General features: G+C 39.8%; 2 protein-coding genes across 3 annotated transcripts in view; one reads left to right on the forward strand and one right to left on the reverse strand.

Moving 5' to 3' along the window:
* COG5 (component of oligomeric golgi complex 5) overlaps positions 1-17,069 on the reverse strand; it is a 347,964-nt gene that overhangs the window by 283,643 nt on the left and 47,252 nt on the right. The window lies entirely within an intron of this gene.
* Positions 15,386-16,825, forward strand: GPR22 (G protein-coupled receptor 22). Its single transcript, XM_075927084.2, has one exon. The coding sequence runs from the start codon at positions 15,401-15,403 to the stop codon at positions 16,700-16,702; it is 1,302 nt and encodes a 433-aa protein (XP_075783199.1). The 5' UTR covers positions 15,386-15,400; the 3' UTR covers positions 16,703-16,825.

The following is a 17,069-nucleotide window of genomic DNA, read 5'->3' on the forward strand; positions in this document are numbered from 1 at the left end:
AAAGAGCCTAAGGCAGTGCTGCCTGGGGTGCCGCCATTCGTGCAGGCTCCTGTGGCCACTTCGGCTTGTGCACCGTTGAGGTAGGGAGACACGGCTTTGCGGTGCCAGACGTCCCCGGTGGGTCTGCCTGACTCTCCCTCCCATGTAAGGCAGTTGGTGGGGATCTGGTAGGGGAGAGTCTAGGCTTTTTCTGAACACCCGTAGTGGGGGATGAAGCCCGTCGCTTGGGGGGCTGTTCGTCACCATCAGTGTATTGCGGCTGCAGGGCTTTATCAAAGAGGAGCATTCGGAGGCACCTCTCCCTGTTCTTTCTAGCCCTGGAAGTGAGTTTGCTGCAGTGGGCACATTTCTGGGGGACGTGAGATTCCCCCAGACAACGGATGCACTCTGAGTGGCCATCGGAGGCCGGCATTGCCTCCCAGCAAGAGCTGCATTTTTGTAAGCCAGTAGCTACCGACATGTTACCAGTTGCTCTGAGGCGGTTCTTGTGTGCAGTCACAGAGAGAACATCTAACTCTCTGGTTGCTGTTTGTTCTTATATATGTATTTGTGTTATTATTCTGTTCATTTCTCTGTTTTCTTCTCTTTTTTTTTTAGGGACGCAATTATGTACAAGAAGCAGGATGGGAGAACAGCTGAGTGGCAGAAGGTGAGAGCAGTGTTAGAAGTCTCTCTTCTTCATTTCATTTTTGTTTGACGAAACAAGGAGGAGAATAAGAGGGAAATGAAGGGTAGAAATATATACAAAGGGAAACTACAGGAAGTCTAGTTCAGCAAGTGAGGTGAGAAGCGCGGTTCCAAGTGTCTGCAGCCTGAGGCGGTCTAGAGGAACTGGCGGGAGGCCGGACCATGCACCAGAGAAAAGAGCGCAAAAGCCATGAGCCCCGCGGCACATGCACGGTCCGGCCAAACATTGCTTCTCACAAGCTTCTGTCTGCGGCGCCGGGGCAAGCCTAGCACCCATAGTGGAGCACCCGCGGGGACATCCTTAAAGAACTACTTCTCAATACATGACCTTGGCTTGAGTTATGCAATAGCACCCCTTTTTGGGAACTAGTTTATGAATATATTTATTAATATATGATAACTTAAAGGCAATCTTTCTCCTTCCAGCCTGTTGCTGGATACACATATTCTTCTCTTTGAGGTCTGGCTGCTTTCCAGTTTCAAAACACAGTATCTCTTTCCATTCTCCCTCCAGACAAAGCTCCTCCTGAGGCCTGTCCTCAGTTAAACACTATAAGAACATAAAAGTGGCCACACTGAGTCAGACCAAAAGTTCATCTAGCCCAGTATTTTTCTGACAATGACCAATGCCAGGTGCCCCAAATGTAATGAACAGAACAAGTAATCATTAAGTGATCTATCCCATGGACCATTCCCAGCTTCTTACAGAGGCTAGGAACATTATCCCTGCCCATCCTGGCTAATAGGCATTGATAGACCTACCCCTCATGAATTTATTTCTCTCTTTTTATGAACCCTGTTACAGTCTTGGCCTTCACAACATCCTCTGGCAAGGAGTTTCACAGGTTGACTGTGCATTTTTTAAGTACTGTACTTCTTTTTATTTGTTTTAAATCTGCTACCTATTAATTTCATTTGGTGACCTCTAGTTTGTGTGTCACACTTTCTGGCTGGTTTATCCATTCACCTTTAGCATTACAAGATTACCCTGGCTCCTTATTCTAGATCTGTAAACTTTCAGTCTGCTACTTTCTGAAAGCATCCAGACTTTCTCTTTCACCAGCTCAGCTAGCTTGTCATGGGCTGGCTCCAGCAGCATCCCTATACTGCTCTTGACCCTGTGGAACTCCTTCCTGTGGAACTCCTTGCCAGAGGAGGCTGTGAAGGCTAGGACTATAACAGAGTTTAAAGAGAAGCTAGATAATTTCATAGAGGTTAGGTCCATAAAAAGTTATTAGCCAGGGGATAGAAATGGTGCCCCTGGCCTCTGTTTGTCAGAGGCTGGAGAGGGATGGCACAAGAGAAATTGCTTGATCATTGTCTTCGGTCCACCCCCTCTAGGGCACCTGATGCTGGCCACTGTCGGCAGACAGGATACTGGGCTAGATTGACCTTTGGTCTGACCCAGTACAGCCGTTCTTATGACCCTGCACATTCTTCCTCTCATATGAGGTGCTCAGACCCTTATGAAGTCCAAGTGCTCTCCTTTTAAATCACTTGGGTGATCAGCCCAGGAGTGCTATCCCAAGCTCCCTCTTAAAGGGCCAGTGGCCCCATGACAGTCAAAATAAAAATATAGCCCAAATAATCACTTGCAAAAACTATCATTGATATTATAGGGATTTACCCATTTATGAAAGGAAGTGGCTTCTGAAGTCATGCTATTTGAGCAACCTTAAAAAAAAAACAGTTTTTAAAGATGTGAACTATAATTTCTCCAACTATAATTACCTGGGATAAGAGCAGGGATGGCAAGTTTCAAGAAAAATAATAATCAAGCTAAAGTTTATTTACATTATGATCTAACTAGCTAGACTGACCAGTGGTTTTCAAACTACAGGTCATGACCCAGTGCTAGGTTGTAGAATGTCAGGCACTGGGTCTCATTGCTGTAGCGGGAGCAGGTGACCAGTGGAAGTGCTAAGGCTGTGGCCCCCAACCCGGTGCCCGCGGGCACTATGGCGCCCACCAGGCCCTTTACGTAAGCCCACGGAGCAATCTGGGCTGGCCCCGCCCCCGGGCGTGCAGCAGGTGCCAGCCTCGGGCACATGGCCGGCCCCGCCCCCGGGTGCGCCGCACGTGCCCTTGCCAGCCCTGGCCTCGCCCCCGGGTGCGCCACGATGTCTGCACTAGGCACAGGAAAGTGGCCGTCTAGGGCAGGAGAGCTGCCAGCCTGGCCACCCAGGAGCAGGTGTGCAAGAGAATCAAGGGGGTCCACTGAGACCCCCGACCCTGAGCTTACAATGGCCATCCTGGGTCAGACCAAAGGTCCATCTAGCCCAGTAGCCTGTCTGCCGACATCCCCTGGAGGGGATGGACCGAAGACAGTGACCAAGCCATTTGTCTCGTGCCATCCCTCTCCAGCCTTCCACAAACCTTGGGCAGGGACACCACTCCTACCCCCTGGCTAATACCACTCCATGGACCCAGCCTCCATGACTGGATCTCACTTCCCTTTAAACTCTGTTCCAGTTCTAGCCTTCACAGCCTCCTGCAGCAAGGAGTTCCACAGGTTGACTCTTTGCTTTGTGAAGAACAACTTTCTGTTATTAGTTTGAAGCCTGCTACCCATTCCTTTCCTTTGGTGTCCTCTAGTCCTTCTTTATGGGAACTAATGAAGAACTTTTCTGTATGCACCCTCTCCACACCACTCATGCTTTTAGAGACCTCTATCCTGTCCCGCCTCCGTCTCCTCTTTTCTAAGCTGAAAAATCCCAGTCTCTTTAGCCTCTCTTCATATGGGATCTGTTCCCAACCCCTCATCATTTTAGTTGCCCTCCCCTCTCCCAGCCTCTCTCTTCCCCTCTCCCACCTCCTTTTCCCAGTCTCCCCCAGTTTTGTTCAATAAAGACAGATTCTATTTTGGAAGACACATTATCTTTATTTTGTACATCAAGAAAAGGGACTAGGGAAGGGTAAGTGGAAGGAGGTGAGGGAGGAATGGGGCACGAGCCCCCGATGGGGAGGACTGGGCTGGCTCTGCGGGCTTCTGGAGGTGGAAGCTCTCCTGCAGCCCCCCAATTGCCCCCTCTCCCCAGATAGCAGCCTGCGGCAAGTGCAGCCGGGCTGATGGCCGAGTGGTGTGATGTGCCCAGTGTGGGTAGTCCGGGCACTCCAAGCCAGGACTGCTTTGCAAGCGGGGCACCCCTGAGAACTGTCTGTCCGGGGTGGGGGTCAGGACCCTTTAAGCACAGCCCTCGGCTAGCCTGAGAAAGCATCTCCATGCTCTAAGTTCTTCTCTGATGCCCTGCCGGCACTGCTTCCGGCCATCCTTAAGCCCGGTTCAGGGTCCACTTAATGTGGACATGCTAGTTCGAATTAGCAAAACGCTAATTCGAACTAGTTTTTTAGTCTGGATCCGTTAGTTCGAATTAGCTTAGTTCGAATTAACTAATTCGAACTAAGTTAGTTCGAATTAACGTTGTAGTGTAGACATACCCATAGAGTTTTAAAAATTGTTGTGGTTCAATTGTTTGGTGGCAAATATTGGGTAATTGCTCATTTTAAGTTGTTCAGTTTAATAAATTATTCCTTCTTTGTTAAAACTTGTTGTCTCGCCATCATTTGGTGTTTTCACTGGGTATTTAGCCTTAAGCCTCTGGGACTCCCGCCATTTTACCGAACCAAGAACTAACAGTATCAAAAAGGAACTTTTAATGTTTGTGTAGTAAAAAGCCCCAATTTTACACAATGGAAATGATTAGAGGCGTGGAAGTACTTTCACAAAATTGAAAGTTTAAGATGTCTATTTGACAGACAGGAGGCAGTCCAAAAATAATTGGTTAATTCAGAGGTGATGTAAACTTACCTTGAATGGGGGGCAGGGGCTACCATTGGGGCTAGGGGTATGCAGCAAGCAGCCCAAGGTGCAGAGAATACTCAGACAATGCCCAGAATTCTGGGTCAGGTCTCTTCTTAACCTTGGAGGTGTAGAGCAGGCTATGAAAGTGGAATGGCCATTGCTGCAGCTACATCAGCAAAGCATCCCCTCACCAGGCACCAAAGGAAAACATGCACTCTGCTCCCTGCCCCAGATGCTGCTTTTACACAACTAGCAGCCACTTCTGCCTGCCCTTGAGGGAAAACAATCTCCTTCTGTTCCCAATGCTCAAAATGACAAAGCTCTGCTCAGCTGCTGCTTCCCCAGCTCTGAGGGGGCAGGGCTAAAGAAGAAAGACTGTTTTGCCTCACTCCCCCCCTCCCGCTCCAAGTACAGAGGATATATTATTTGTGTGAAAACAGATAAGTCCACCCCATCATAAATACATTGCAGTTGCACTAGCTCCCACTGACTCCTCCCTGGTCCACTCCCCTTGGATCAACTGGCCAGTCAAATATTGAAGAAAAAAAATCAACATAAATAATCATACAGCACTGCTTTATCAGAACAGTAACAAGGAAGAGTAAGAGTTTATTTCCACCAGGCTTAGCCTTAGACAGATACTTATGCTTCATTACAAAAGCCAAGCTACTTTATTTTTAATTTAAAAAAAACCCACAAAATGATGTTCTAAAAACCTGAAAGAATGGCACCAGGAGCCAATCAAAGAGGTAGGCTGCTGCCTACACCAGGACATTCTTCTTGCACTATTTGATAATATTTTATGACTGTCAAATAGACAGTCACTTGACAAGCTTGTCAAGCCCAGGATTATGAATGCTTGACTTTACAATACTAACGCTCTCTGAATGTATTTTTAATGTAATGTTTGGTTTTTTTATAAAGAAACCAGATCCAGAAATTCTCACATGATGCCAACTTAGATCAGCCGCAGAGTTTGGATCATTCCACAGCACACAAACTACCACCTGAGCTCATGAAATAACTAGTACCAGCAACAGTGTTTGCCAATTAAGTAACTTGGCTTTTGTAATTAAGTATAAATATCGGTGTAAGGGTAAGCCTCCCTATGCATCAACAACTAATAGGAACCACATTTTGCCACTGGTTTTCAAAGCTATTTATTTACAGCAGAGAGATGTATTTGACCTGCTGCTCACAAACAGGGAGGAATTAGTAGGGGAAGTAGATTGGGGAACAACCTGGGCAGCAGTAATCATGAGATTGTAAATTCAGGATTCTGACCAAAGAGCAGCAAACTCCAGACCCTAGACTTCAAAAAAAGCAGACTGACTCCTTCAGAAAACTGATGGGTAGGATACTCTGGGATGCTAATATGAGGGGGAAAGGAATCCAGGAGAGCTGGTGGTATTCTAAAAAAGCCTTGTTGAAGGCGCAGGAACAAACCATCCCGATATGCTGTAAGAAAAGCAAATATGGTAGGTGACAAGCTTGGCTTAGCAATGAAATCCCTGATGAGCATAAATACACAAAGGAAGCTTACAAGAAGTGGAAACTTGAAGAGATGACTAGGGAGGAGTATAAATATATTGCTCAAACATACAGATGAGTAACCAGGAAGTCCAAAGCGTAATTGGAATTACAGCTAGCAAGGGATGTGAAAGGTAACAAATGTTTCTAGAGACATGTTAGCAATAAGAGGGTGATCAGAGATTGGGTGGGGACCTTTCTGGATGACAGATGATGTGGGAAAAGCTGAAGTACTCAATGCTTTTTTTGCCTTTGCCTTTACAGACAAGGTCAGCTCCCAGACAACCGCACTAAGCAACACAGTATGGGAAAGAGGTGGGCAGCCCTCAGTGGGAAAAGAACCAGTTAAGGACTATTTAGAAAAGCTGGACATGCACAAATCCATGGAACCAGATCTAATGAATCCAAGGGTGCTGAGGGAGTTGGCTGATAATAGTTAATGGCTCTGCAATCTCATCTTTGAGAGATGATCAGAAGTCCCGGACATTAGGAAAAAGGCAAACATAGTGCCCAACTTTTAAAAAGGGAAGTAAGAAAATCCAGGAAACTATAGACCTGTCAGCCTCACTCACCACAGTTCCCAGAAAAATCATGGAGGGGATCCTCTAAGAATCAATTTTGGAGCATTCAGAAGAGAAGAAAGTGATCAGGAACAGTCAACATGGATTCATCAAGGGCAAGACATGTCTGATCAACCTAATGGCCTTCTATAATGAGGTAACTGGCTCTATGGACATGGGAAAGGCGGTGGATGTGATATACCTTGACTTTAACAAAGCTTTTGATATGGTCTCCCACAGTATTCTTTCCAGCAAGTAGTATGGATTGGACAAATGGACTGAAAGGTAGATAGAAAGTTGGCTAGATTGTCAAGCTTAACAGGTAGTGATCAATGGCTCAATGTCTGGTTGACAATTGGTATCAAGCGGAGTGCCCCAAGGGTCAGTTCTGGGGCTAATTCTGTTCAATATCTTTATTAATGACCTGGATGAAGGGATGGCTTGCACCCTCAGCAAGTTCACAGATGACACTAAGCTAGGGGGGAAAGTACATATGCTGGAGGGTAGGGACAGGGTCCAGAGTGACTAAGCAAATTGGAGGACTGGACCAAATTAAATCTGATGAGGTTCAACAAGGACAAGTGCAGAATCCTACACTTGGGAGGGAAGAATTCCATACACTGCTACAGGCTGGGAACTGACTGGCTAAGCAGCATTTCTGCCAAAAAGGACCTGGGGATTACAGTGGATGAGAAGCTGGCTATGAGTCAACAGTGTGCCCTTGTAGCCAAAAAGGCAAACAGCATATTGGAATGCATTAGTAGGAGCACTGCCAGCAGATTTAGGGAAGTGATTATTACCCTTTATTTGACACTGGTGAGGTCACATCAGGAGTACTGTGTCCAATTCTGGGGTCCCCATTATACAAAGGATGCAGACACACTGGAGAGTCCAGTGGAGGGAAACAAAAATTATTGGGGGGCTGGAGCACATGATTTTGAGATGAGAGATTTGGATTTATTTTATAGAAGAGTGAAGGGGGATTTGAGAGCAGCCTTCAAGTAGCACAGGAATGGGTTACCTAAGGAGGTGGTGGAAATCTCCATGCCTAGAGATTTTTAAGTCCTAGCTTGACAAAGCCTTGGCTGGGATGATTTAATTGGGAATGGTCTGTTTTAGCAGGGGGTTGGACTCAATGACCTACTGGGATCTCTTCTAACTCTATGGCTACATCTACATTGGCATGATCTTGCGCTAATACTTTTAACGCAAGAGTTTTTGCGTTAAAGTATTTGCGCAAGAGATCGTCTATACTGGCATGAGCCTTTGCACAAAAGCATCCATGCCAGTGTAGATGCTTTCTTGCGCAAGAAAGCTCCGATGGCCATTTTAGCCAGCGGGCTTTCTTGCGCAAGAAATTAACGTTGCTGTCTACACTGGCCCTCTTGCGCAAGAATACTTGCGCAAGAGGGCTTATCCCTGAGTGGGAGCGTCAGAGTATTTGCGCAAGAACCACTGATTTTGTACTTTACAAAGTCACTGATCTTGTACAAATACTCGCGGCTAGTGTAGACAGGCGGCAAGATTTTGCGCAAAATCTTGCCAATGTGTCGACAGCCTATGATTCTATGTAGAGACATCAGACTCGTGTGTTCAATTTCTAGTATTGTAAATAAATGTGTTAGTTACAGATCCTACTACTTCTGGCCTCCCTTCATACCTCTAATTTCCCTCCACTCCACTCTAATTACTATTTTTCCTTCCCTTCTGCATGTACACATCCCTCCCCCCATGTCTGACACCTACCCCTTCTCCTTCTCTGCTCCTATAAAACATCCAGTCTATTCCCTCCCATTGGCTTCTGTCACTCCATTGTCACCCCTTCCCTTCCCCCTAACCTCTAATATCTGTACAGAAACCAACATCTCACTTTCTTCATATAGAAGTCAGGATATCTCCACCTCCTCCTCCATATTACCTGTGCACCTGAACAAGAAAGAGGGACTACTGTACTGTAACAGAGCACAGGAAAAACAGACTCTGTGCCAGTATGACAGCAGCCTCTGGCAGACAGAAGGAACACCTTCAGGGAAAGTCTCTGCAGCCCCTGAAGGGAGTATGATTAGTGCAAATAGCATCTTCAGAAAATTTAGCTATCAACCTTGACAATCATATACTTATCACATGAGAAAATGTTTACATAATTTTGTCCAATTTATATGAATTTTCATGCAGAGAACAAAAATCACATCCCTGACTCAAGCACAAGCACTGTCTCTACCCCACACACTGCCAAATTTCAAGCCTTTGTTCCCCAGTGAACAGATATTACAATGTGGTGAAACATTTTATTTTTCTCTAATTCCATTCCTACAAATGGCTAAGCCATTTTAATTGAAACATTTTCCAAAAAATTACTCCTAAGACAGACACCCAGTATAGGAAATTTGGCCCAAATTCATAGTTTGATAAAGCGATAAGAAATTAAAAAAGATTCTTATAATGGAAAACATGAGGCAACCTATCTATATCCAGCACTGCCAACTCTATCTATAATAATGACTAGTTTGGGGGGGTGTTTTTTGTTTGTTTTTGACTAGTAAAGGAAGTAAATTGTGAAGTTTTATTCCCCACAGGACACTTTTTTGCTCTCTCCTCCTTCTGTTTTACACTTTTTCAAGTGGACTCACACAATGTCAATTACCATTTCCATATTAATAGCTTGTAAATCTCTCCATTCACACACTCCTACCTGACTTGTCTCCATACAATACTAATACTCCTTCCAGCTCTCTCTGCAGCAAATTTAAGCGTAATGAGATCCAAACTGAATTATTTATCTTCCCATCCAACCTCTCTCTACTATTCCAAAGCTCTGTCACAAACTGCAACATACTCTAACTTAGGTCTACAATCTGTGGGTCATGCTTGACTCCTACTCACCCTCTGCCTCACACATTCAGGCTACATCAAAATCCTATTATTTCTGCCTCCATAACTAAAATCCATCTTTTTTTCTATTCCTACAGCTAAAGCTCCTCCATCCCCTCAACATCTTAACTCTCTTCCAGGAGAGGCTGGAAAAAGATGTGCAATTGGAGTATTTATTGGAATTCATCTATTCAGCTCAATAACAGGCCCCTGACACAACCTAAACTCTACTTTAAGTGGAGCAAGTACAGCTCTTGCACGTATTTTTATGTATTCATCTGCTCCAAGAATGTGTTGTCATGTGTGACTACTCAAGATCAATGCTCTCAGAAGTTGTAATCAAACTTTCATGGTCAACAAGGCCCAGAGAAGCCAGAAAGAGCTAGGATAAGGTCACAGAAACCCACTGTGATCTTTGTCCACCTCAACAGTTTCTGAATGATCTTGCCCAGAGGAAAAACATGAAAGAGTGGCAAGTTACCTGAAGCGACACAGACATTGCCACTTGGGAAAAAAAATGAGAAAATTGCATTATAGTCTATATTATATGAAAATAAATAAATACCACTGATGCTAATCTGAAACAAAATTAAATGCAAACATCTGAATTACACAAAAAGCATGTATGTACACAATATTAGTCATTTTACAAAAATCAATACAAATCAAATCGCTAAATGGATAATATTTATATGCAAAAGCTATATTTTAATATATGATAAGTTTTCAACTTTTTCAAGAATTACAACCGACTTCAAGATTTATTCAAAAACATTTTCATGTGGAATATTAGTAGCACTACATTATTTTTAAATTAAGAAATAATTTAGCAATTTGTGTTACCACAACACTATATCCAATGAATATTATTTTGGGCTGAATAGCTTTAATTCACATCCTAAATTAAGTTTTAGAATTTGTCCTAATTTATTAAGAGAAGGAACTAGGTTATACAACTAAACATTTAAAAACTACATAAAACCAAATCCCAGAAAGTCAAAGGCTCAAGAACAGAGGTAGAAAGAGCATAGAGTACAAGAAACAAAATACATATGGTATCTTTAGAAAAAATAGTTAAACAGGTTAGTGTTTCCCTTCATTTAATTTATGTTGTCAAGCTGCACAACTGTGAATGCACTGAACATGGTAATGGGAAAAATCACTTTAGATTATGATCTAAACTGGATTAATACCCCCCTCTTAATAAGCAATATGAATATTCCATAACATTCTAATTCAGATTCTCATTACATTTTTGTGGTATCTACTTATACAGAATATAATTTATTCAGATATAAAGATCTAAATGCTGACCTGCATATAAACATACTGGTTAAATATGGTTCACAGAAAAGATGCAGCAGTTTAGTATTCAAGGTAGGCTCACAACAAAGAACCTCAGAGAAAGGATAGATAAGATATATTCAAACAAATTGCTAGAGGCTTTTAAAGTAGTATTCATTTCATTTAATTTTCCATCAGTGTTTTCTCATGTGGTACATCATACAATCAAAAAAAGTAGAGTGAAATGTTAAAAATAAAACTGGTATATCCTAATATTCCAGAATAATGCACAATTCATTTGTAAATTTAGCCTTTTTACAAAAGGATCCTTATATAAAACACACCAAAAAAAATCATTCCCATATATATGAAGCACAGTTTAAGCCAAACATCACTGACCAATCAAAATTAGTGAATGCACTGCATCTCTCTGCAGTGAAGAGAAGCGACAAGGTAGGCTGTCATTCTGCAAAAGCTGTCTGTCCATAGTAAGCTTTCCTCTGAGAAGTACTGCTGATCCTTTTCAGAAAGGATGAATCTAAATGTCTCTGGAAACAAGAAGCCTTTACTATGTTAAATTACTTTCATTATGTATTTTCAGATGCTTATTGATTCTACAATAGGATGAGTGGGAGATTGCAGCAGCCTCTAAAGCAGCACTACATGTTGTATACATTAGCAGTATGCTGAAACAATGGCACAGCACAGGCACAAATTTTCATTAAGGTCATTTTTTGAAGAGATGCTTATGACCCTCTTTCCCCTGTACTCTGCTAACAAGTGAACAAAATGAATCCCTCAAAACTGGAACTGATTCATCTGCATCGAGAACTGATCAAATTCTTAGTGGAGGTAAGATATGTTCCTTATTCTGGTATACAGTATAAGCAGCATTTAACAAAACATATCCAAAGGAAAAATAATGCCAGGTTAAACTTAATTTGAAAGCTTTTATCTTCTATATTCTTGCTAGACAATACTATTTTTTTTTCCATTTAAAAAGTACAATTGTTGAAAAATGTTATTTTCTAAGGATTCATCATGGGATATTAAGAATTGTTTTGTTTGTAAGGTATAAAAACAGTTCAGCTTAAGCTATAACAGTACTGCTTACAATCCTTAATGCAATGACAAGATTTTTCTCACCACCATTTCCAATATTGAGTTACATATGTTATGAATGTATTCAAGCACTCCGTGAAGGATCATACATAGTCTGCATTTGCTTGTATACTTACTGCTTTTCAAAGGATGGATTACATGACTAACATCTGACTTATTCAAGAAAAAAAAATGTTAGTTTTTGCAGCTACTTTCTGTATTACTCTAAAAACACTGAAATAATCTAGATACTTCACCCAATGGAAATGTACTTGTAAAAATTAATTTGCATAACCTTTTACATTCAGTGCAAGGAAATACAAAGCCATGCGCAAATTAAACAAATGTATTTCCTATGAAGTAATTGAGGCTCAGTTAAATTAGTCATACGAAGCCAAGAGGACACAGTATATGTAAGCTAATTGCTCACAAGAGCCATAAAATATATTTTCTAGTGGCATTTATAGATACTATGTTTTTGCTCAGTAATTTTTATTTCAGTTCTTGGCTTTTAATTCTGCATTTAATATTTGCAAAATACAGAACCCATCTAATACACTGAATTTTAATAAGGTGAAAAAAGAGGGAAGCATTTTATTAGGAAATATTAAAAATATCACTGGTTTATATATCTTCTATAGGAGTCAATTTTAGAGATCCATTTTGATTTGCACATACTGCATAATTTTAATAAAATGAAACTATAAATATATTCCAGAATAACTTAAAATTGTTAGAAGCAGCCCTATTTTTAACCTCTTTTTCCTTCTTTTCCTTGCAAGGGCATACAGCATCTAATTCAGTTTTACTACTGACAATATGAAGAATGCAATTGATGGGGCATCTTTCTAGCTGTCTGACCTACGAGCTGCAGGATGTACTTCTGATATATAGTTTTAAGAAATAAAGGACAGAATAAAAACCATGGAAAAAGTCATATTTCTACGTAAGTGTTTAACACTTCAACAATATACATAGAAGATTAGCAACTCTGCTCATATTTTCATGAAAAGAAGATTAATGTAATGGTTTACTCCTAAAATAAAATGGTGAGCATATCTTAAAAAGGGATTTATAATTTAAAACCAGATTTGTGGAAACTACGGATTCATGAAGAAACAATGAAACATGAATTCCCAAAAGGAGAATGTGCATACTTCATCAGCAAGCTAAACAAGGCTTTAATCAAGCTTTTTCTACACTTCCTATTAAGTCACTTATTTGTCATGACTAATGGATTTTTCCTCTGATTTTATGATCTTTTATGTATTCTCCTTTAGTGAAAATAAGCCAAATTAAGAACTGGTAGTCCATGGTTTCCATCAAAGCACATGAACTGGATGTTACAATGTAAAGCAACTTATGTCAAAAAGCCATCACTCTAAAGTAATGAGAAGTACTATAAAACCAAATGTGCAATTGTAACAAAAGGATGCCTAAATATATTTTTGAAGCCAGAAATCGGATGTGTCTGTTTTTATTTTAATTTAGCTTGGAAAATAAAAATATGCTGCCATGAGATGCAAAGGGGGAAAGAATTTAATGTCACTCAAAAGAAGTTTTCTTTTTATTGGTGGCTTTAAAAAGTAGGGGAAAAACAAACAACATGCACTGGTATGTAAAAATATTTCAGGAAATCAAATCCTTTTATTCAGTCACAAAAATCTTGCTGCTGATGTTCTGGAACAAAAAAAAAAATGGAAATATTCTGCAAGTGATGAAATAGAACCCCAGCTACAACTCAGCTGCCGGGTGAAATACATGTCAAAATTATGTCAGAGACACCATGTATCAATTTATGACAAGCTGCTACAGTGAGCTGAAAGGCCCTTGAGGCAACAAAAAAAAAAAAAACCAGGTAGGTCAGAAGCTGCATGCACCCAACCTCTGTTTGACATTTACAAGGGAACAGATCACTGTTCTTGAGGAGATGTATTTTGTTAATTATCTCCCTATCTTGACATTTCTGCATTTATTTAACTGCAAATCCATCTGATGTGACAAAAACCTGATGCTTACTCTGTTTTTTAGTAAAATCTGGCACATTTAAAATTTTCCATTTTCACAAGATTTCAGTTAGCTTATTTTTACAATTCAGACCATTGCTTGTTTTAGTAGATGTGACTCTAATCTTCTTCTGGCTTCTACCAGTTCAAGGGAATTCAATTTATCAAATAATACATTTGAATGGTTTCCATTATACATTCATCGCTACACAAGACCACATACACAGAGGAAATAGTACAGTCTTAAAGCAATATATAAACTTTCTTGGGGTTGCATACAGTGGAAGTTGAAAAAGCTTTTGAAATATTTCATGATTCTCTGCACATCTGAGGCTCAATTTTTTTTGTTTTTAAAGAGGGCATGTAAAGTAACTCTTGACACATACAAAAAATCTTCATCATAATAAGTTTGCAATTAACAGTACAGTACTGCACTATTATGACTTCAGTTCTTGGGACTGCAGATATGATACCTGTCAGGCCTAATAAGCAGATACTAAATTTCAATTTATTAGCATTTGTGAACCACACAAAGTGTGGCCATAAGATTAAAAAATATATCATATAGCAGTGAATAATGCTACATCACTGAGCCTCACTGCATCATAAAGCAGAGAAACTTTCATTTCATGATAAAAAAAATACAATCCTGATGTGGCTGTTTCCTTAATTCCATCATCTAATTAAATAACAAATATAAATATTATTAAATACTCTTGGATACACACAAGTCGATAAATCAAAGGGAGAATATTTTAACTATTAGCCAAATTGATGAAGTATATTTCCTGAAGTAAATATTCAAATCAGCATATGGAAATGCAATATTCTGAAAATCTACTTCATTACATTTAAATTATTTGTCTATAATTTTACAGTTGAAATTACATAACATTATTATTCACTTAAAATATACATGCACATATAATATGCAAATGTAGCACATTCCAAATTGTGTACATATAATGGGTAAGAGTTTAATGGGTAAACTTTTAAAGTTTTATAAAAATTCAATTAATTTTGGAACTGCAAATCTTCTGTCAATCACATTTTTACAAAAAAAGTTTAAAAAAAAAAAAGACTAACCTAGAGAAGGAAAGATCTATTAAGAGGTATGGTTTACAAGCAACTCCCCTTCACTTTTCTGACCTTGTTTTTCCTTAAAAAAAATTTTTGACATTGCTTTCTGTAATAAGCTCTAAATTCATATGGACTTTCTTTTCAAATGGCTTTAGACAGGCTAAAACGCAATGTACTAGTGTAGTTTGTCCTACCACGTGTCCTTTGTAAGAGACCCACCACAAACAAGGCCTTGTCTCTAAACAACGGCTTTTAACAAAATTTTGGGTGCTTTTTAACAATCGTATTTGGTTGATGTTGTTCTAGATCCTCAGATTCTTCAGCCCAAATCATGCACAGATCTAAATATATATTGCATTTTGATAAATATAATACAACAGGTAATTCATTATATCTAAAATGTTTTTCAAAAAGTGTCAGAATCAAATAGTTTTATATTTTCTCTCACCTTTTAGGACAAAAACAACTGCTACAAAAGAATGTGTTTCTCTCCCATTCTGGAAGTCAACATGCAGTCTGAATCTAACATTACTGTTCGAGATGCCACTGATGACATCAACACCAATATGTACCAAGCACTGTCATATCCATTAAGCTTTCAAGTTTCTCTCACTGGATTTCTGATGTTAGAAATTGTGTTGGGACTTGGCAGCAACCTCACCGTGTTGGTACTTTACTGCATGAAATCCAACTTAATCAATTCTGTCAGTAACATTATTACAATGAACCTTCATGTACTTGATGTAATAATTTGTGTGGGATGTATTCCTCTAACTATAGTTATCCTTCTGCTTTCACTGGAGAGTAACAGTGCTCTAATTTGCTGTTTCCATGAGGCTTGTGTTTCTTTTGCAAGTGTTTCGACAGCAATCAACGTTTTTGCTATCACTTTGGACCGATATGATATCTCTGTAAAACCTGCAAATAGAATTCTGACATTGGGAAGGGCTGTGATGTTAATGACATCGATATGGATTGTCTCTCTTTTTTCCTTCCTGATTCCCTTCATTGAAGTTAATTTTTTCAGTCTTCAAAGTGCAAGTACTTGGGAAAATAAGACACTTTTGTGTGTCAGTGTAAATGAGTATCACACTGAACTGGGAATGTACTACCATCTCCTAGTACAGATTCCAATTTTTTTCTTCACTGTTATCGTAATGCTAATTACATACACCAAAATACTCCAGGCTCTTAATATTCGAATAGGAACAAGATTTACAACAGGGCAAAAGAAAAAAGCAAGAAAGAAAAAGACTATTTCTTTGACTACACAGCATGAGACTACTGATGTGTCACACAGCAGTGGCGGGAGGAATGTAGTCTTTGGTGTAAGGACTTCAGTTTCAGTAATAATTGCCCTACGGCGAGCTGTAAAGCGACACCGGGAACGACGGGAAAGACAAAAGAGAGTCTTCAGAATGTCCCTTTTAATTATTTCAACATTTCTTCTCTGCTGGACACCCATTTCTGTTTTAAACACTACAATTTTATGTTTGGGCCCAAGTGACCTTTTGGTAAAGCTGAGATTGTGTTTTCTCGTTATGGCATATGGAACAACCATATTTCACCCTCTACTTTATGCATTCACTAGGCAAAAATTTCAGAAGGTCCTGAAAAGTAAAATGAAAAAACGAGTCGTTTCAATAGTGGAAGCAGATCCTATGCCGAATAATGCTGTAATACATAACTCATGGATAGAGCCTAAAAGGAACAAACAGATTACTTTTGAAGATAATGAAGTAAGGCAGAAATGTTTAGTACCTCAGGTTGTCACTGACTAGATTTCAGTATTCACCAAATTATCCAAGAGGAAATACATGAACAAACTGTAGAAAATACTGCCAAATAAGGGAAACTTTTAAAATATTGGCTAGACTGTACATTTTCAATATATATGTTATATAGACTAGGACTTGTATATTCAATTTCTTCATTAATATACATGTTGCATGGCAGTTTGTTAGAGTAATATCGTGTATATTTGTCAAAAAGATATTAATGTACGTCATATTTTCTAAAAAATAAATAGCCTTACAGCAGTGTACACTTTTAAAAACAAACATTTGTATGCCTGATTCTCTGTAAATATAAAATGACTTTTAAATAGGCTTCCACTTCAGAAATACTTCATTTTCCAACAAGGTGCGA

The sequence above is a fragment of the Pelodiscus sinensis genome, chromosome 1 (genome assembly GCF_052426305.1).
Source record: "Pelodiscus sinensis isolate ZL-2025 chromosome 1, ASM5242630v1, whole genome shotgun sequence".
Lineage (NCBI taxonomy): Eukaryota > Metazoa > Chordata > Testudines > Trionychidae > Pelodiscus > Pelodiscus sinensis.

Coding starts and splice junctions, on each gene's coding strand:
- GPR22 (XM_075927084.2), top strand. CDS start 15,401: ATGTGTTTCTCTCCCATTCTGGAAGTCAACATGCAGTCTGAATCTAAC.